This window comes from Canis lupus, chromosome 25 (assembly GCF_011100685.1).
Source record: "Canis lupus familiaris isolate Mischka breed German Shepherd chromosome 25, alternate assembly UU_Cfam_GSD_1.0, whole genome shotgun sequence".
Lineage (NCBI taxonomy): Eukaryota > Metazoa > Chordata > Mammalia > Carnivora > Canidae > Canis > Canis lupus.
Window position 1 is genome coordinate 43,412,653 of NC_049246.1, and position 20,438 is coordinate 43,433,090.

At 45.3% G+C, this 20,438-nt stretch overlaps 1 protein-coding gene across 6 annotated transcripts in view; it reads left to right on the plus strand.

The window, feature by feature from the left end:
- Positions 1-20,438, plus strand: part of ARMC9 (armadillo repeat containing 9) — a 147,457-nt gene that overhangs the window by 111,723 nt on the left and 15,296 nt on the right. For all 6 annotated transcript variants that reach the window (XM_038574163.1, XM_038574166.1, XM_038574167.1 and 3 more), the window contains 2 exons: positions 4,053-4,157; positions 15,161-15,270. In XM_038574163.1, the coding sequence (XP_038430091.1) occupies positions 4,053-4,157; positions 15,161-15,270 (215 nt within the window). The remainder of the gene's footprint in view (positions 1-4,052; positions 4,158-15,160; positions 15,271-20,438) is intronic.

A 20,438-nucleotide genomic window follows, 5' to 3' on the forward strand; every position in this document is an offset into this window, starting at 1 on the left:
CCACGTCTTCCTAGATTGACACCTAAGTATTTTTCATTTTTATTTTTTCTGACCAATTATAAATGATGTATTTTTATTTCAGTGTCTTAATTTAAGCTCATCACTAGTATATAGAAATTGATTTTCATGAATTTATCTTGTATCTCGTGTACTCTCTGAACTCTCTTAGTTCTAGGATTTTCGAGGGGTTGATTCCTTGGGATTTTCTATATAGACAATCACGGCATCTGCAAACAGAGATAGTTCTGTTTCTTCCTCTCTGATCTATATGCTTTTTACTTCCTTTTTTTTTCCCTCTTGCTTTATTGCTCTGCCTAGAATTTCTAGCACTATGTTGAAAAGAATGGTGAAAGCAGGAATCCTTGCCTTGTTCCCAGTCTTAGGGGGAAAGCATCCAGTCTTTCATCATTAAGTGCAATATTAGCTATTGGTTCTTTATCAAGTACCCCTCTGTTCCTTTTTTTCTTTTTTTTTTTTTTTTTAGAGTTTTTATCATGAATGTTGTTGAGTTTGGTCTTTTTTTCTTCATCCATTTATATGATCATGTAACTTTTTTCTTCACAAACCTGTTAATCTTGTGGACTACAATGTTTAAATTTTAGATATTGAACCAGACTTGCATTGACAGAACAAACCCCACTTGCCATGGCATATAATTCTTTTAACATATTGATCTATTGCTCTATTCTATTTGTTAAGATTTTGTTAAGGATTTTTTTCCCTTTTCTTTTGACTTGATTGTTAAGGATTTTTGCATCTTTATTCATGAAGGACATTTGTCTTTGTTTTGTTTTTTTTTTTTGTGGTACTGTCTTTATCTGGTTTTGGTAACATAAAAGCTTTATAAAATGAATTAAGAAGTGTTCCTTCCTGTTTTGTTTTCTTTCTTTCTTTCTTTTTTTTAAAGATTTCATTTATTTATTCATGAAAGACACAGAGAGAGAGAGGCAGAGACACAGGCAGAGGGAGAAGCAGGCTCCATGCAGGGAGCCTGACATGGGACTCTATCCTGGGACTCCAGGATCATGCCCTGGGCCAAAGGCAGGCGCTAAACCACTGAGCCACACAGGCATCCCCTGTTTTGTTTTCTTGAAGACAGAATTGGTGTTACTTTTTAAAAGCCTGATAGAAATCTTCAGGGAGACCATGTAGGCCTGAAGATTTCTTTTCAGGGAACTTTTAAATTATGAAGCAGGGGATCCCTGGGTGGCTCAGCGGTTTAGCGCCTGTCTTTGGCGATCCTGGAGTCCTGGGATCGAGTCCCGCGTCGGGCTCCTAGCATGGAGCCTGCTTCTCCCTTTGCCTGTGTCTCTGCCTCTCTCTCTCTCTATGTCTATCATGAATAAGTAAATAAATCTTTAAAAAATAAAATAAAATAAATTATGAAGCAATTTCCCTCATAGTCATAATTCTAAGGTTACTTGAATAGTCTTATATCACAGTTTCATATTGACAGGCTTGTGATGATTTGTGGGTTTTTTTAAGATTTTATTTATTTAACAGAGAGAGAGCTCAAGCAAGGGGAGCAGCAGGCAGAGGGAGGAGAAGCAGGCCCCCCAGTGAGCAAGGAGCCCAATACAAGGCTCAGTCCCAGGACCCCAGAATCATAACCTGAACTGAACTCAGACACTTAGCCAATTGAACCACCCAGGCGCCCCATGATTTGTGTTTTTATCTAAGTTGTCAAACCTGTATGTGTAGAGTTATTCATAATAATCCCTTATCTTTTTTTTATCTGTAGGATCTGTAGTAATATCTTCTGTTTCATTCCCAACATTGGTAATTTCTGTCTTCTACCTTTTTCTTTGTTGGTCTTGCTTGAGACTTGGCATTTTTATTAATCTTTTCAAAGAATCAGCTTTTTGTTTGACTAATTTTCTCTACTGTTTTCTACTTTCCTTTTCATTGATATCTGCTCTTTATTATTTCCTTCCTTTTGCTTGCTTTCGGTTTGTCTAGTCTTTTTTTGTGTTCTGGAGACTTTCTTTTTTTTTTTCATTTGTTTCAAGAATGTGCATTGCTCATGGAAGCCTTTTTGTGATGACTGCTTTAAAAATCAATGGCAGATAATTCTAGCAACTCTGTTATCTTGATATTGGCATCTACTGATTGTCTCTTTTTGTTCAGTTTGAGAGCTCCCTGACTCCTGGTATGACAAGTGATTTTTTTAAAAGATTTTATTTATTGGGACGCCTGGGTGGCTCAGTGGTTGAGCATCTGGCTTTGGCTCAGGGCGTGATCCTGGAGTCCTGGGATTGAGTCCCACATTGGACTCCTTACATGGAGTCTGCTTCTCTCTCTACCTATGTCTCTGCCTCTGTGTGTGTGTGTGTGTGTGTGTGTGTGTGTGTGTGTCTCTCATGAATTTAAAAAAAATTTTTTTTTTTAATCTTTAAAAAAAAATATTTTGTTTATTTGACACAGAGAGAGAGCATACAAGTAGGCAGAGCAGCAAACAGAGGGAGAGGGAGAAGCAGGTTCCTTGATGAGTAGAGAGCCCAATGTGTTCTCCATTTCAGGACCCTGGGATCACAACCTGAGCCAAAGGCAGACGCTTAACCAACTGAGCCACCCAGGTGCCCCTGATGAGTGATTTTTTTTTTTATTTAAACCCAGATATTTTGAGTATTATAAGACTTTTGATCTAATTTAAACCTGTTTTAGCCAGCTGCTCCTGACCCTGCTCTGGCTGAGGGAGCAGGGGCTCCTCCTTATTACTGCCAGGTGTGAATAAAAGTTCAGGATTTACACTCAGCCTCTGTTGACACCTATTGGTGGAGGTTGGGGAGGAGGAGACTCCTTGTTACTGCAGGGCAGGGATGGGAATTCCCCAGATACCTTCTAGGCCTCCACTAGTATCTCCCTAACCAGAACAGGTAGGAGCACCTCATTAGTGTTGCCCACATTGCCTCCCCTGATGCCACAGGGACATGGTGGGTAGTGGTGAAGCCCTTGATTCTCTCTCTACCAGGCTCCTCTGACACCCTCAGAGCATGGAGAGGGAGATATCTTATTACTGCCAAGTGGAGGCTAGGCTCTCCACATGGTCTCCACTCTCACCTGGGGATGAGGACCTCATTACTGCCCAGCAGGGATGAAGCTCCCCCTCTCTACTTGCTCTTTTCTCATGCACCCCAGCTGGGGATGTAGGGGTGCCTGATGATACCTAATGAGTAGGAGTCTGGCCCCCTCCCTGAGGCCCTTGCTGGTGTGATTGGGACAGGGCCATGATATTTTCTGTAGTGTTTGGTTATTTTCTAAAACTTCTGTCATGCTAAGCTATCCCTTTCCTGGTCCTTTGGCTAGAGGCTTTGGGGGGGATTTTTTGCCTTCACCATTCACATTGCCAGGTTGCTGGCTTCTTCTGCTCCAAGTGTGGAATCTATAAGAACAAAGGAAACCCAGGGAACTCAACACTTTTCATTCCTTGCATCTTCAGAGACCTAGCCAGTCTGCCTCCTTCTCTCCATCTTTCAGGGTCTCTTATGTTTATTTTATACATAACATCCAGTGTTTGGGTTGTATTTAGTGGGAGGAATAGTGAAAATTATATCTACTCCATCTTCCCAAAAGCAAAACAGCTCTTCTCTTTTTGAGGAGTCTCCTTACTTACTGGCTGTAAACTACTAGAGAGAACAAGTTTTGTGTGCCCTGGAAGGCATATGTGCATATGAAGATGCTTAATAGTTGTTGGTAGACTGACTTGGCTGTTCACATGGCACCTGAAACTCACAGAGGGAAATTTAGAGAACTGACTAAGAGAGACTGCTGGGTGTCCTGTTGAACCTCTTCACTCTGTGGCCGTGGAAGTGCTCCCTAGGTGCCCAGCTTCCGAAAGAGGAGGCTGGCATCTTCCCTTCCATCTTCATGCAGAGGTTATAAGCAGAGGACAGACTGCCCCCAAAGCCCTTTGACATGCAAACCCACCAGTTGTCAGGGTTGGGCACAGACCTTGTCATTATATGGTAGGTGCCCACTTAGGGAACAGCAACCTCTTTGAGAATGCATGGCTGGGGGTTCACAGCACTCATCCCATGTGTCCTTTGAAACAGGAGGACCATGACACTATGGAAGCTGATCTGGACAAAGATGAGCTGATCCAGCCCCAGCTTGGAGAGCTCTCAGGCGAGAAGCTTCTGACCACGGAGTACTTGGGAGTAAGTACCACATGAGGGAAAAGGGAAAGGAGAGATGGGCCATTGATGCATTGAGCTTTTGCAGTGACACATAATGGTTTGGTTTGGTCTGCTACAATACTGTGTTTGTGAGAAACTCTTTGCTGGCCTGTTTGCCTGCAATGGCCCTGAAGTGCATTGCACTGTGGTCCCAGCTACCTGCCCCAGGGCTGTGGGTGAACAGGAAAAGATTAGAATATAACCAGAGGGCCCATGCCAGAAGCCTTCCTAATGTCTAACATTGTGCCCATCTTTAGTAGTAATCATCTACATGCCCAGCTTCTGAATTTTTGTGCACTTTATCTAGTAGAGGGGAAGAGGGAAGTCACTAGCACACAGGTGATGGCTGAAACCATCAAAGCAGGTGTGATTGCTCACTGAAGTGGAGGGCTGGGGGGAGAGGGTGGTGGGCTGAGGCCAGATGGGAAGACCAGATGTGTCAGGACGGGAAGCAAGAAGAGGAGCCTCTGAGAAAGGCAGAAAAGTGGATAATCAGGATTGCAGAGAACCAGGAGAATGTAGCATGCTGACTAACTGAAGGGAGGAGTGGTTCAGAATGGACTGAGTGGTCAGTCCAAGCATCCAAGAGGCCTGTGGAGTCACACGTCCTAGATCAGGCCATAATCTAAGCCCTAAAAACTCCCTGCTGACTCTGATGCCCGGCCAGCTCTGGGCGCCCATGCTTAGCTCCTCTAGCTAAACAGGGAAGGGTATTAGCCAGGAGGGAGCTGCCGATCGGTCAGGAGAGGGTGGCAGTGCCACGGACCCACAGGTTTCTCATGAAACCATGAGCAGAAGGCACGTCAGTGGACAGGGGGAGTGGTGGAATGTGAGGTTTCCAAAGGGAGGAGCAACTGCAAGGGTTTGGGAGCCAGTGGGGACTGGAGCTCCAAGACGGACAGCAGAGTGCACAGCAGCAATGGCCATGGCATCAAGAGGAGCTCCTGGAATTTTGAAGCTGGTGGTTGACTGAGTCGGTCACACAGAGTCTGACCTCTCCTCAAATGAGTCAGGTTATTGTTGGAGCAGAAAGCCGGGAGCCAGTCTCTCAACAGTCGGCCAGCAGGGACAGTGACTTCAGAAGGAGAAGGATGTGGATGCAGGTGACATGAGCCTTGTAGGAGTGGCTAGAAGCAGAAAGTGCCTTTCCAGCGCCACCCCTGTCCCGGCCCTTCTCATCTCATCCTGGGCACTGGTCTCCCCAGTCACCTGCCCCGGTCATCCTCACTTTTTGAGGAATTTCCAGGGCCCCAGGCCAGAGTACAGAATATGCTGGTGGAACTTGAGGTTAGAGGCAGCCAGCTGTGGGAGCTTCCTAGGCAAGGGTTTGGGATTTTATCCTACATGATCTGGGAGCATCCTGGAGTTGGGGAGTGACTCCGTTTGACTTGTTTTAATTTATTATTTTTAAAAGATTTTATTTATTTATTCATGAGAGACACAGAGAGAGAGGCAAAGACACAGGCAGAGAGAGAAGCAGGCCCCTCACAGGGAGCCTGACCTGGGACTCGATCCCCAGATCGGGGTCATGCCCTGAGCCAAAGGCGGATGCTCAACCACTGAGCCACCCGGGCATCCCTTGACTTGTTTTAATATACGACCTTCTATTTTCACTCTGGCTGCATAATGGAGAATAGACTGTAAGGAGGAAAAGTGACAGAAGGGAGATGACCCAAGGAGGCTGGGCCAGGGTGCCACCTTTACACCCCCGCCCCTTGCATCTGGCCACCATCAAGGCCAATAGCCTGCCACAGTCCTTAGAATGCCTCAAGGATCAAAGGAGTCTGACTGTGGAGGCTCTGTTTATATTAGGTCAAGTAAGGTTGGAAGTGAGGGAGCCAGGTTCCAAGTTGTTGATGGGAGTCTGGAGCCCTGACGAGGCTCTGTTTCCCTTTGGAAGAGTGCTGGCTTTGTCAGGGAAGGACGGGGCTCCATTTGATAGGCTGTGCGTTGTTTAAAAGCAAGACTCCTGCTTCAGGGGTGGGAGATGAGGAGGACAGAAGAGGCAGTCGGTGGGGCTTCTTTGGAGGATGGAAGCACCAGCCATCGGGCACACAGCCCACAGACACAACCACGCAGGCACATGAGGGTCAGCAAGGATGTCACGCAGCTTGGTGAATAAGAAACCTAAATGCAGCCCCCAGCTGAATGACTTGCAGTACCGCGACACAGTCCAATGGTGTGGGTGAGATCTTATGTTGATAGTGGTGAAGATTTCTAACAACACCAAAAAAAAGTCCCAGATGCAGAATATCTGGGACTCCCAGCTTCCTCATGCAGCTTCACTGAGGCACAAAATGGCAGAGCTTGCAGATCGACGGGTCACCCAGTGTCATGGCATCTGGAAATGGTATCATTTTCTCGTAGCATGCAGTTCTAAATCTCCTGAATGTCTATGTACTATCCTAGGATGTACATACTATCCTATGTACTAGGAGAGATTTTGAATCCAACAGGAAAGTTCCCTGCATGTTTGCTTGTGTCGTTGGTGGAGACATGAGTAATACAAATGACATCCAGAAAGAATTCATTATATAAATGTGAAGACCAAGCGTATTAGCTTCCTAGGGCCAGAGTAATAAATGAGCATAAACCGAATGGCTTAAAACACCAGAAATTTATTCTCTCACAGTTCTGGAGGCCAGAGGTCTAACATCAAGATGTCCACACAGCCACGTCCCCTCTAAAGGCCCTGCAGGGGAAGCTTTCATGCTCCCCAGCTTCTGATGGTTCCATGTTTTCCTCAGCTTGTGGCTGCGTCCCTCCTGAACTCTGCCTCCATCTCCATGGGGTCTTCTCCCCCTTTTCTTTCTTTCATATCATATAAGCACACTTATCATTGGATCTAAGATAATCTAGAATGATCTTTTCATCTCAGGATCCATAACTTAATCACATTTGCAAAGACTGCTTTTCCAAATGTCACATTCACGGGTTCTTGGGGTTAGAACATGGACATGTCTATCTGGGGCCACTTCCCCTCAGCCCACTGCAACAGGTCACTGTAGGATCTCATAATAGAAGGGATTTTACAGTCTCACTAGAAAACGGTATGTGGAGCAGTAGTCACGGAGGTGGTGTGCACACTCCCAGCATTCCTGTCTTTGTCTGTCACCCATGCTAAGCTGCCCTCCATCCCCTGGTATTGATTTGAAGTTGACAGCCAGCCAGCCTCTGTGTCAGGGTCATTGACTTCAACAAGGAGTCTTACTTGCTGTGCTTTGGCTCCAGTGTGAGCAGGGGCTTTCAGTTCACATTGTCCCAACAGTTTATGGCAGACGAGGGAACCTGCTACAGGTAGAAGATTTTTCTCACTGGGGAGTATGTGCCCAAAAGTCAGGATTCCTACATCCTATTCTGACATCCTACATAGGTTGTAGGTTTTTCAAAATCCCTTGAAGATACTGACTTTTTGAAACATTGGATTAGATCATGCAAAATGCTTTTCTTGAACTCGGGGCATTTGCCTAACACATAGCAGAATGCCAAAAAGTTTAAGACCTAGCTGTCACCTTCGAGAAGTTTACAAAAGAAGACACAGAGCAGACAAAAGTGTGCCATTGGTGAGGACTGCAGATAACAGCAAGGGGTGGTGAGTGGGTTGGCAGAGACTGTCCTGCACATCCTGCACAACAGAGCTGCCCAGGGTCTCTCAAAGCCCCAGAACGTGGAATGTGGCTTGAAGATAGAATCTGGGACCCACGCCAGACCTCCTTACCATAATCCCAGGAATCGGTTCTTTTTTTTTTTTTAGGAATCAGTTCTTGTACACACCAATGATCTGGAAACTACTGGCTTGGGGTGAGGGTGGAGGTACAGTAGGGGCAGCCCACCAAGGTATTCGAGGATGGAAGGAAGCCATTACCAGGATTCCTGGACACATAGCACCACCACCCCGAAGCTCGCCTCCAGCTGGGCATTTGTAGCCACACCCACACGAGGCCCCCTTGCTGGTCCTCTTCCTCCCAACTGAAAGCATACAGACCCCGTGCACTGCAGAGTCCTGGCCACAAGAAATGCTGCAGACCACAGAGAACTCAGAAAGCTGGTGACAAGAGAACAAGTCACTTTTCCTAAGCTTGCATGAGAGTGGCAGTGGTCACATGAAATGTGTTGCTTACTCGTAATTCTGGTGGAAAGCAGCATGCTTCGTTTCTTCCTTAGGCCGTGACCGTCAGCAGGTCAAGACTGATGATTTGCCAACTTCTCCTCGCTTGGTTATTTCTGAATTTGTTTGTGTCATCCATACTATGCTGAATAATCACTTAATTCTTCCTAAAAAGAATGCCCAGATTTAAATAGCTTTGTCACCTTGGTTAAAGGGGTATAGATATTTACCATAGGATCTCAGTTTTTTGTTTTTATTTCACAGTTTAAATGTATCATTAGTTACCCTCAACAACAGCAAGAGGCACGTCTTAAATGAGTTCAGCACATGTCACGGGCCAAGCTTTGTGCTGAGGGCTTCACACACCTGACTCCAGTAAATTTGGTCCTCCCAACAAGCTATGGGGGAAATTCTGATAGTATAGCATTTTCTAGACAGGAGAGCTGAGACTAAGGAAGGTAAGGAATATTCTCAAGTGTATTTGAGTCTGCTTGCCTGTGTTCTTTCCCACTAAGCTGTGCCACCTTCTGGAAAAGCTGTCAATTTTCCAGTGAATTGCATGCTGTATTTGCAAATTGAGAGAAGTCCCACTGAGTGGCATATTCACAATTTCCATATGGTCTGTGTTAAGCACAGACTCAGTTTGGGGGGCAGGGGGGAGGCTGATTGTAAAAGCTAATTACTCACTTTCCACACTTTCTTCCCCCTGTCCGACAAAGACCCAAATTCACTCAGTTTTCTGGAGATCGCCTGAAGGACTGGTCAGCACTGCCTCCAGAGAATGTGTGTATGGAGGTGCAAGAGGGGATCTGCATCTTTATTACACCCACCCACACACACACACACACACACACACGCACACCCCCTGTGGTCCTGAAACCAGAGTCTGGACCATGGAAACTTTGCCACTTGGGTGGTGGGCACAGCTGGCCAGGGTGCCGGGCTGAGCCCCTTGGAGAAAGACAGGGCTCTGGGCCCCCACCATCCCACTGCCCTGGTGGGAGTATGAGGCGCTTGCAGCTGGCTGTGCTTTACTTGCAGCAAAAACCAAAATCAGAGAAGGAAGAGCCTTGGTTTACAACTTTTGCTTTAAATTTTTTTTTAATGTGTCTCCACTTTGGACCTTTTTATAATCACTTTTCAACCAGTTATCCCTGCTCTGCCTGACTAATGGTTGAAGGCTCAGTGCCTTCTACAGAGTGAGGAATTGGGTTGGAGTTAAAAATCCATATCCTTGTGTGAAAACAACTGAACAAGCAGGGGGAGTGGGAATCCCAGACTCCTAAATATTCCAAATGCTTTTTCTTTTTTTTTTTCAAAGATTTTATTTATTTATTCATGAGAGACACAGAGAAAGAGGCAGAGACACAAGCAGAGGGAGAAGCAGGCTCCATGCAAGGAACCCAATGTGGGACTTGATCCCGGGACTCCAGGATCATGCCCTGGGCCAGGCAGACGTTTAACTGCTGAGCTACCCAGGTGTCCCTCCAAATGCATTTCTTTTTCAATTTGTTTCTTGTATTCTTTTTTTTTTTTTAATGTGTATTTGTTTTTAAGTAATGTCTACTCCAAACTTGGTGCTCGAACTCACAATCCCGAGATCAAGCATTACACACTCTACCGACTGAGTCAGTGAGGCACCCCCTGTATTCTTCTTTCTAATTACAAAAGAAATGCATGTGTATTACTCGAAAGTCCAAAGAAAACAGCACAAACAACCATAATAACCACCGTTCCCTCTGTTACTCTTCCATTTATCTCTGTGTCGTGTCTTTGCTTTATTAATGGCTAATAGCGGAGAGTCCTGACTTATCAGTCCTGCTGATGATGCTGTGGGACATCAGACCCCAGGCTCTATCCATTTTTTTTTTTTTTTGTCCATGTCTTTCTACACTCTGCCTGTCAATATGAAGGAAAGACCCAGGTTGCATGGGTCCTCTGGCTTATGGGGTTTAGGAGGTCTTTAAATAAAGGAATACAAAGTTAGTTATGGAAGTGAACACCTGATTTAGAATGAGAATGAGAAATCACAGTGAAATTCACATTTTAAGAATTGACAGCGAATCCCTGGGTGGCTCAAGGGAATCCCTGGGTGGCTCAGTGGTTTAACACCTGCCTTCGGCCCGGGGTGATCCTGGAGTCCCAGGATCGAGTCCCAGGTCGGGCTCCCTGCTTGGAGGCTGCTTCTCCCTCTGCCTGTGTCTCTGCCTCTGTGTGTGTGTGTGTGTGTGTCTTTCATGAATAAATAAATAAAATCTTAAAAAAAAAAAAGAATTGACAGATATCACAAAGAGAAAAATAATGTTTTTATTAGTTAGCTGCTTTGCACACCCCATGGGGGCTTTTTTTTTTTTTTTCCATGGGGGCTTTTTTGTCTAGTTTTGTTTCATGCCTTTGATTGCCTCTACATATATGACAATGAGTTCCTAATATTTTCTACAGAGAGAAATGGAAATTAGTCCTTCTTATAACATATTTGATCAAATTTAATCAGATTTGATCAAGATTAGAAAACTTTTTGGCTTCACATTTAGTTTTTGGTGATGCTGGCTACATTTTTAGGATAGTCACTAAATTTGAGAACACCTTCCTCAAGTTTCTTCCACAAATAAGCTGCAAAATTTGGGGATATTTCAAGTTTTCTTGCATATGGATTATTCATAAATACTCCAACAACATAGGGAATTCCTAGAAGCCGTTCCTGCCCCAGAATAGCCAGCAATTGTTTGGCTGTGCACCCAGGTGATTGGGAATCATATGAATACATCCCAGGAAACCCAAATTAAATGTCACCTGGACTCAGCATCCCCTTACCTAAATCCCAAATTGCCTTTGGCTGTTCCAGCATCATGTCACCAACATGAAGGGAAGTGTGACAAGGGAAGTCAGAGTAGGAAGAAACAGCAGAAGGGAAGTCAGAGTGGAAAGAAACAGCAGTATAAAGTGCTTGCAATTAAAATCTCTTACTTTTGCAAATGTTACAAAAAATATGCCCACATGAACACATTGCTTGGGCCCCTTCTGGGGCCTTGAAGCTCCGGTTTCGTCAGCTCAATGGTAGTCCTGCCTCCATACATCAGTCCTTCATTCCCAGGCATGTTGCCTCGTGGTAATGAGGTGACCCATGCAGCTCCTGGCACAAATCCACGATAAAGTCAGGAAGAAGGCCAAATTGGCAGACCAGCCAAATCTACCTGTCTACAGTGCTTTTCCCCAAAGCTCCAGCTAGCGACCTCCACTCCATTCTTACTGGTCAGGACCAGGTCACAGAACTACTAGCTGCAAGGGAATCTGGGAAAGGGAGTATTTTTTTTTTTTTTTGAAAGGGAGTATTTTTAAGTAGAAACATTATTTCTTTCTTTCTTTCTTTCTTTCTTTCTTTCTTTCTTTCTTTCTTTCTTTCTTTTCTTTTCTTTTCTTTTCTTTTCTTTTCTTTTTTTAAGATTTTATTTATTCATGTGAGACACAGAGAGAGAGAGGCAGAGACATAGGCAGAGGGAGAAGCAGGCTCCATGCAGGGAACCCAATATGGGACTCGATCCCAGGACCCCGGGATCATGCCCTGAGCCAAAGGTGGACACTCAACCGCTGAGCCACCTAGGGCCCGAAGTAGAAACATTTATGTGCCAACAAAATTAGAGCACCATTGGTCAAGAGAGAATGAATATTGGGTAGCCAGCAAACAGTGTCTGCTCTAGCTTGCATGTAATTTTCTATATGGATGGATAGATGGATGGATGGATGGATGGATGGATGGATGGATGGATGGATGGATGAGTAGCTAGATGGATGGATAGGTGGATGGATCGATGGATCGGTGGATGGGTGAGTGGGTAGATGGATGGATAGATGGGTAGATAAACGGGTGGACCAATAGAAGATAGATAGTAAGAATACCTATATTTTCTTATAAAAACTCATACTGCTTTATTAACATGTCATAATTTCTTTTTTTTTTATAGTAAGATGTCATAATTTCTTTATGTGATTCACCAGTCCTTGAAAACTAGTCAATAGGAAATAACATTTTTTTTTTTTACCTAAATTGACATGTGTTGACCATCTTTTACTACTGAATAAATTATATTCTGCTAAATCATCCACTGCATTTTTTAAGTAGCAGAACCTTCTTTCGAACCAAACCCCCATCTGTCACACAGATGAAGGCTGAGTCCCTCTGGTTGAGTAAGGTGGCTGCCAGGAACCCTTTCTCTGCTCTCTCCCAGTAGCCCCTGAGGCATTTCTGTGGAACTCAGTATAGTCAGCAGGACTAGATAACCTTTCAGATCTTTCTAGCCCAAAAAGGCTGCTTTGAAACTGAGGGGCCCAGAGAGGAGCCTGGAGACCTCATGGACTCCCATGTGGCTCACCCACAAGCACAGCAGGTTGTAAGGTGAGCAGGAAGCAGGCCCTAGGGAAAGCGGCTGCTCTGAGACGCTGGGTGTACCCAGAACAGTGCTGGGTCCTGCACTTTCCCTCCACCAAGGACCTTTCCTCAGGCCTTTGGGTAACAGACCAGACACTTCCAGCCCACAGGCCAGACTCCGTTTCTTCATCCACTGGAGACGATGAATACCACCCACCTTAAGTTATTTCTTAAGTCTATAAGGTTTTAAGAAGATGGTACAGCAGGGGTGCCTGGCTGGCTCAGTTGGTAGAATGTGCAACTCTTGATCTCAGGGTTGTAAGTTCGAGCCCCATGTTGGTTGTAGAGATTACTTAAAATCTTTTTTGGGGGATAAAAGGGAAATGGTATGGTTGACAGGGTTTTCCAAAATCTGAAACACTCTCACATGTAAGTGAAGTGTTCTCTGTCTTCTAGGAAGGAGTTGGGAGGGTGAGTGGAGGAGGAGGAGGCAAGAAGCCATATATTCACCTTCCCTCCTTTTCTAGTACCTTAAGACCCCACCTTCTAGGCCTTTTTTGGCAAGACTCAGGTGTTCTGTCTGGAATAATGGAGGGAGAAAGAGCAGTATGGGTGTTCCTGGGGCGGGCAAAAGGGGCCTGCTCCCCTGATGAGTAGCACAGCCAATAAATTTGAGTCTCGATACTGGACTGGACGGGGCAACGTGACCACAGGGGAGTCCTAGTAAAAGCAGCAGGTGTGAGAATTGACTGCAGTTAAAACAGCCCTTTTTTGCACATCACACAAGAGATATAAAGGGAGTTGGAACTGCATTTTAGTGCTTACCTAGAAGTTTGTGCCATTTCCTCCCCATGCTGAAGGCCTCACACCTTCTTTCTCCTCCCGCCCCACTCCCCTTCACACTGCCTCCCCTCCACCCCCACCTTTACCAGCCTGGGTTTGGGCCCACCCTGTCCACTCACCCAGCTGGCAGCTGTCACTACAACACAATGGGGCCCCTTTTTTCTTTTCCCTACCTCAAACGCTAGATAAACCCAAATAACCTCTCAGCAAAAATCAAGAAATCAAAGATGTAATTCCAATTTTTAAAAAATTTCTAGTTTGTTTTTGCTGCTGTACATGCCAATTTTTTTTATTTTTATTTCCAAATAACTCTAGATTCATAGGAATTTGGAAGAGTAGCCTAGAGAGGTCCTGTGCACCCTTCCCCCAGTCTCCGTAATAGCCCTGTTTCAAATGATTGCAGTGCCCTGTCATATGGGCAGTCCGTCCTGACACAATCGAAACTCCATTCAGATTGCACCAGTTTTACAGTAATTTATTTTTTAAACTGTTTTTCTTAATTGTTAACATAATCTAACCATATTACAGAACACTTGGAAAATAAAGGGGAGAAAAAATCCCCCTTGGTTCTACTATACTGCTTACCACTGTATGCATTGTAGTGTTCATTTCCTTCTGGTCTTTTGTGTACTTTTAACATAATGGAAAGCATCATTTATATGTAGTATTATAACCTTTTATTAAATGTTTTAAAGAAACATTTTTCTTCATAACCCAAGTCTTTATCATTGTAAATGACCAGTTAATATTTCAAATGAACATGCCATATCTCACTTAATTATTCCTCTATTACCAGACACTCAGATTATTCCAGTTTTACTGTATAACAATTTTGTAACAAACAACTTTGTTTATTTAATATTTTCCATATTTGGAGTACTTTCACTAGGATTTACACCCAAGGATGTAAACATTTTTATGACTCCTGATATAAAACACCAGATTACTTCCCAGAGTAATTAGAAATGACTCAGCTTCCTGTGGCACTAACATTTATGACTCCTGCTGGCAGTGGGTGGATCATTGCTTTAATGGTCATGTAATAGTTGAAAGATGATACCTGTTTTGTGAAGTTGTAGTTTCCAATAACTTGTAAAGTTGATCATTTTTTTCATCATTTATTAACTGGTGATCTTTTCTGTTTATGACTTAGCTATTTGACTTCTTTGCTCAACACAATCTATTGTTTTACTTTTTGATTTGTGAGAGCTGCTTATCTAATGAAAACCTCAACATTTCATCTATTAAATATGTGCAAATATTTCTTCCCGGCTTGTTGTTTACCTGTAGTTTGGGTTTATCTCTAATATATAAGTGGAAATGTTACTTTTTTATGAAACCAAATCTGCTAATTTTTTTTCCTTCTCACTTTCAAAACTCAGTCTTCCCAGAGATGTGATTATTACTGTATTCAACTGTTTTCTTCTCTTTTCCATGGTCTGTTTTATTTTTTTACTTTATACTGTCAAATAGTATAATATGCAAGCCCACGGGAAATTTTCCCCCAATTTCTGTTTATCTGAATAATCTGTGTCATGATCCTTACTCATTTATTTGCAAAGCCTTTGATTATGACAGATTAATTTATTACACACAGGAACTTCTACTTCTAGATCAGCTCACAAGTACACAGCGTCTCCAGCCCTGTCTCCTCTTTCTTTCCACCAGATTATGACGAACACGGGGAAGACGAGGCGGAAGGGCCTGGTCGGTGTGCAGCAGAGTGCCCACGAGCCCCTGCGCCGGCCCGTCACCCCCGGCGGCCACAGGACCGCAGTGTAAGTCCGGGCTAATGGAGGCGGGGATATCTATGCTTAAGCTTTGTTTTAACTGCAGTGTAAGATGCGTGTATTTAAAAACTCAAAATAAAACATTCGCACTGGAAAGCATTTACCTCTTCGTTGTTTATCTCTTGGGGATTTTTTTGCCGGGAAAGAAGTTGTCTTCTTCACCCTGGCTTTCTTCTTCCAAAAAAAAGAAGTGATTGGCCTTCAGGATCTCCAGGCACTTCCAGCCTTCGCCCAGAAGAAGCCAACTATTGGCCAATGTAATTTCAAAGGAAAGGACCAGAAGGAGCAGTGTGTCCACTCAGACAGGACTCTGGTTGCTTTTGTTCTGTGCCCCCACCCACCCCCACCATTGTACCAGGACTTATGTTGGAGTGGGGGGGTCACAGGTCAAGGCACCAAATCAACTTACTTTTAAAAGCAAGTCTGTGCATGTTTAGCAGCCTAGCTTTCTTCATAGTCTTACTCCTACCCCACTTACAGGAACAAAACTTTAGTGTGGTTACCCAGAACCTCTGATCGACCTGGGGGGCTGGCGACCTATACCCCTGTGGGCTCTCAGGGGCCCCAGGCCAGGCAGCCCAGCTGTCAAGAGAAAATTGCAGAGAGAAACAGGTACGAGCCAGAGGTTTATAGAAAGCAGGAGAAAAACCTATGTTTATTCATTCAACAAATATTGGCCATAAAATACTTGAAATGAGCGGGACGTATTTTATTTAGTTAACCCACATAGCTGAGCAGTTCGCTTGTTTCCAGTTTTACTCTATAGCAATTTGTAATGAATAACCAGGTGCCTGGGATACAGCCATAAACCAAACACGGAAATGCCTGCCCTGGCGTTGCTCCATGTGTGGCTGTTGGGGATGCTGAGCCAGCACTTGGCACCCAGATCCTGCCAAGTGCTCTTGCCACGTGGGACTTGACCTATGAGGATTTCCAGGTCCACACCACGGATTGATGGTCTCTTAGATTTTATTTCAAAATGAGACACCACGTGCTTCATATTTCAAGGTTCTTAATTTAAATTACCAATATGCATTTTTAAAAAGATTTTATTTATTTTTTCATGAGAGACACAGAGAGAGGCAGAGACACAGGCAGAGGGAGAAGCAGGCTCCATGCAGGGAGCCCAGTGTGGGACTTGATCCCAGAACTCTGGGATCACGCCCTGAGCCAAAGGCAGATGCTCAATGGCTGAGCCACCCAGACGTCCCACCAATAAGCATTTATTGCTTAAACTCACTACTGGTATTTTTTTGTAAAGATTTTATTTATTTATTTGTTTGTGAAAGACACAGAGAGAGGCAGAGACATAGGCAGAGGGAGAAGCAGGTTCCCTGCAGGGAGCCTGATGCTGGACTCAATCCTAGGATCCAAGGATCACTACCAGAGCCAGACAGACGCCAACTGGGCCACCCAGATGCCCCTCACTACCAGTACTTTTAACTTAGCTTCCAGCTATTAACATTTTGCCACTTTGCCTCCTCTCTCGGTCTCCTTCTATGTGCATAATATATGATTTACACACATATACTTTGTTTTGTTGGACTGTTTGAAAGAAGGTTGCAGGCTTGCAACAGGTATCCCCTGCGTAAGAACATCCTGTACTTAACCACATTATCACACCTCAGAAAGTTAACATTCACGTAATATTATAAAGTATATCAGTATTCCCATAATTGCCCCCAAAATGTCATTTATATCAGGTTTTGTGTTTACTTGTTTGATCTAGAATATAGCCAAGTGTTAACTACTAGTAATTCTAGTTTATAAATACATCTTTTTAAGGGCACCTGGGTGGCTCAGTCGGTTGAGCATCTGCTTCTGGCTCAGCTCATGATCTAGGGGTCCTGGGATGGAGTCCTGCATCAGGCTCCCTGCTCAGCAGGGGGTCTGCTTCTCTCTCTCTCTCTCTCTCTCTCTCTCTCTAATAAATAAATAAAATGTTTAAAAAACAAGATTATCTTTTAAAGTTATTGAAACCCAGAGAGGCAACAATGGCATAAGGATATTTAGTTAGAAATAATAAAAGGAATACTTCTTTTAATTATATATTTTTTTAAGATTTATTTATTTACTCATGAGAGATACAGAGAGAGGCAAAGAAGCAGGCTCCATGCAGGGAGCCCTACGTAGGACTCGATCCCGGGTGTCCAGGATCACGCCCTGGGCCAAAGACGGTGCTAAACTGCTGAGCCACCCGGGCTGCCCTGGATAAAAGGAATCTAATAAATATAAGATCTAACCACTTGGCTCCGTTAATTCTGGGGTCAGGTGTTCTACCTTGTGGAGAGGAAGAAGAGGACATCTTTCCATGCCTGGGGAGCATGGTGACGGTCCCCTGACTCGTGGGACCAGCCCCTGCAAGGAGTGAGAGGATTTCACTGCCCTGACTATGGACCGTCCCACACTGGTGAAACAATTGCTCATCACCAACTGCCTCCCCTGGGCCAATTCTACAAACATATCACTCCTGGGTGCCAGATGGTGTGCTAATTGCCAGGGAAACCAGAATAAATGAGATGTGATTCCTGTCCCCGGCCGCCTTGCGGGGGAGAGAAATGATTGATGGACTGTGGTCAATGGACTGTGGTGGACGCAGCGTGCTCCCCACGGTTGGCAGAAAGGTAACTTTCAAGGATCTTTATTTAGCCTCTTTAAAAAGTTTCTGTGACACCATGAATCCAACTGGCGCTGATAACCTAACGTCACCAGGAGTGCGAATCAAGAATCCCGGTGATCTTGGAGACACTGACAATATGCACTGCACACATTCGAGGTACCAGTACTCCTGGAGTCAGTAATCACATTTCTGGGGTTATATGCTGAGAAGTAATCAGATATTCACAGATACATGTACAAGGGTATTTATTGCGGTATTCATTAGAAATAATCTAAATGGAGGCATCTGGGTGACTCAGTTGGTTAAGCATCTTACTCTTGATTTCAGTGTAGGTCATGATCTCAGGGTCGTGAGATCGAGCCCTGTGTCAGGCTCTGCACTTAGCAAGGAGTCTGCTTTACATTCTCTTTCTCTCTCTCTCCCTCTGCCCCTCTCTCAAAAAATAAAGAAAAAGTTATTCATTTAAAAAAAGAAAGAATCTAAATGCCCAAAGCAGGAGACTGTTTACATAATTATACATTTACACTAAACAGTACTGAAAGTGATGTTTTAGAATATATATAAGACTAGGGGAGGGATCCCTGGGTGGCGCAGCGGTTTGGCGCTTGCCTTTGGCCCAGGGCACGATCCCGGAGATCCGGGATCGAATCCCACATCGGGCTCCCGGTGCATGGAGCCTGCTTATCCCTCTGCCTGTGTCTCTGTGCCTCTCTCTCTCTGTGACTATCATAAATAAATAAAAATTAAAAAAAAAAAAGACTAGGGGAGAGCCTCTATATATTAAGTGAAAAAGCAAATTATAAAACAGGATAGATCTAGCCTGCTGGCCACTCACAGTGATCCCAAGTTTATTTATTTATTTTTTAAAGATTTTATTTATTTATTCATGAGAGATGAATAAATCTCAGAGACAGAGAGAGAGAGGCAGAGACACAGGCAGAGGGAGAAGCAGGCTCCATAGAGGGAGCCCAACATGGGACTCGATCCTGGGACCCCGGGATCACACCCTGGGCTGAAGGCAGATGCTAAACCGCTAAGCCACCCGGGCTGCCCCCAAGTTTATTTTTTAAAGTATATATTTGCATTTTTCAAAAGTGAAAAGATATCAGATGTTAATGATGGTCGTCGTATCTAGGCATTGGGAGGGCAGGACATTCTTTATAGTCTGTATTTTCCTACTTTTTCATGATAAACACTGGTTTTTTTAATCAAGAAAAGAAAGGTTGAAAATAAAATGACAGTCACCCTGCACAACTCCGGGTTGTGCCCTCCGTCACCCCAGCCCTCCCTCGGCCTGTTTCCTCCGCATCCCTCCCAGCCTCACCCCTCTGTGGCTTTCGGATCCCTCCCCTGCACTCACTGGCCACACTTGGCACCATCATTTAACAACCCTTTACCCCGTCATGCTCCACCTTCGCCACCACCACCCACCCCGACTCCACTGCTCTCCTTTCCCGGGCCTCCCGACAGGCCCCCAGATCCCCAGGCCGTCTCCCGGCTGCCCGGCCCCGGCCCCGTCCTCCGCGGCCCCCGTGGTCCAGCCGTGACTTCGGGTCACCCGTGACCTCGCAGTTTCCAACCCTAGAGCACCCTCAGCGTCTTGCGGTTGCCCCTGCTAACCACCCTCCTGGTCACCCCACCCCCACGTCCTGCTGCCGTGTGGGCTTGGTCCCCAACTCGCCCCTCTTCTCAAATGCCCCCATCTCTGGTCCCCCCCATCCTGCGTGTACTTGGGCTTCCCTACACACTGCAGACGCCCAAATCTCAGCCCAGAGCATGAGGGGCTCCCCACAGCACCCCGTGTCAGTACTTCCTAGGTGAGCACCAGTGTCTCCCGAGCCCCCGGCCTCAGGGAGTGGCATTGACACCCCCCAAGGCCCGAGCCAGAATCCCACCTTGTGGCCGAGCCCCCTCCTCCCTCTGCTCTCCCCACCCCGGGCCCTGCCCTCTGCCCCCCGAGCCATCTCTTCTCCCCACAGTCCCCCTGCCACAGTCCACCCTCCACCACCTTAGAAGGATGTTTCTAGCACATCATCACGGAATGTCATTTCTGCAGCTATTTCCCTTAGGGGTCAAATCTAATCAAACCCTGGCTGACAAGGTCCTTCTCAGTGGACCACCCCCCACCACCACCTCGAGTCTCGAAGCTCCCCTGGACACCCTGTTCCCTTCCCTTCCAGTCCACAATTTTTGTGACGCCTTAAATCTTTCTGTGATGCATGCAGCATAAGTTATACCTTTTTTTTCCCTTTTTGCCTCTCCATCTGCCTTGCTGTTACCTCTGTTGGAAAATTCTCCCTCTTTGGCCCAGGCAGGCCTAGTTCAGGGTTCAGGACTAGCCGGATGCCCCCCCCCACACACACACACACACAGCCTTCCCGGCCCTTCAGGCAGGCTCAGTGTCTGTCTTTGCCCCTGGGCCCGACCCTCAAGAACAGCCCCCGCGAGCGCCACATCCTCGCGTGGCGTGTCCCACCAAGCCCTTGCTGGGCAGGCGGCGGGTCTCCTTGGCGAAGGGAAGCAAGTGCTGTGTTGC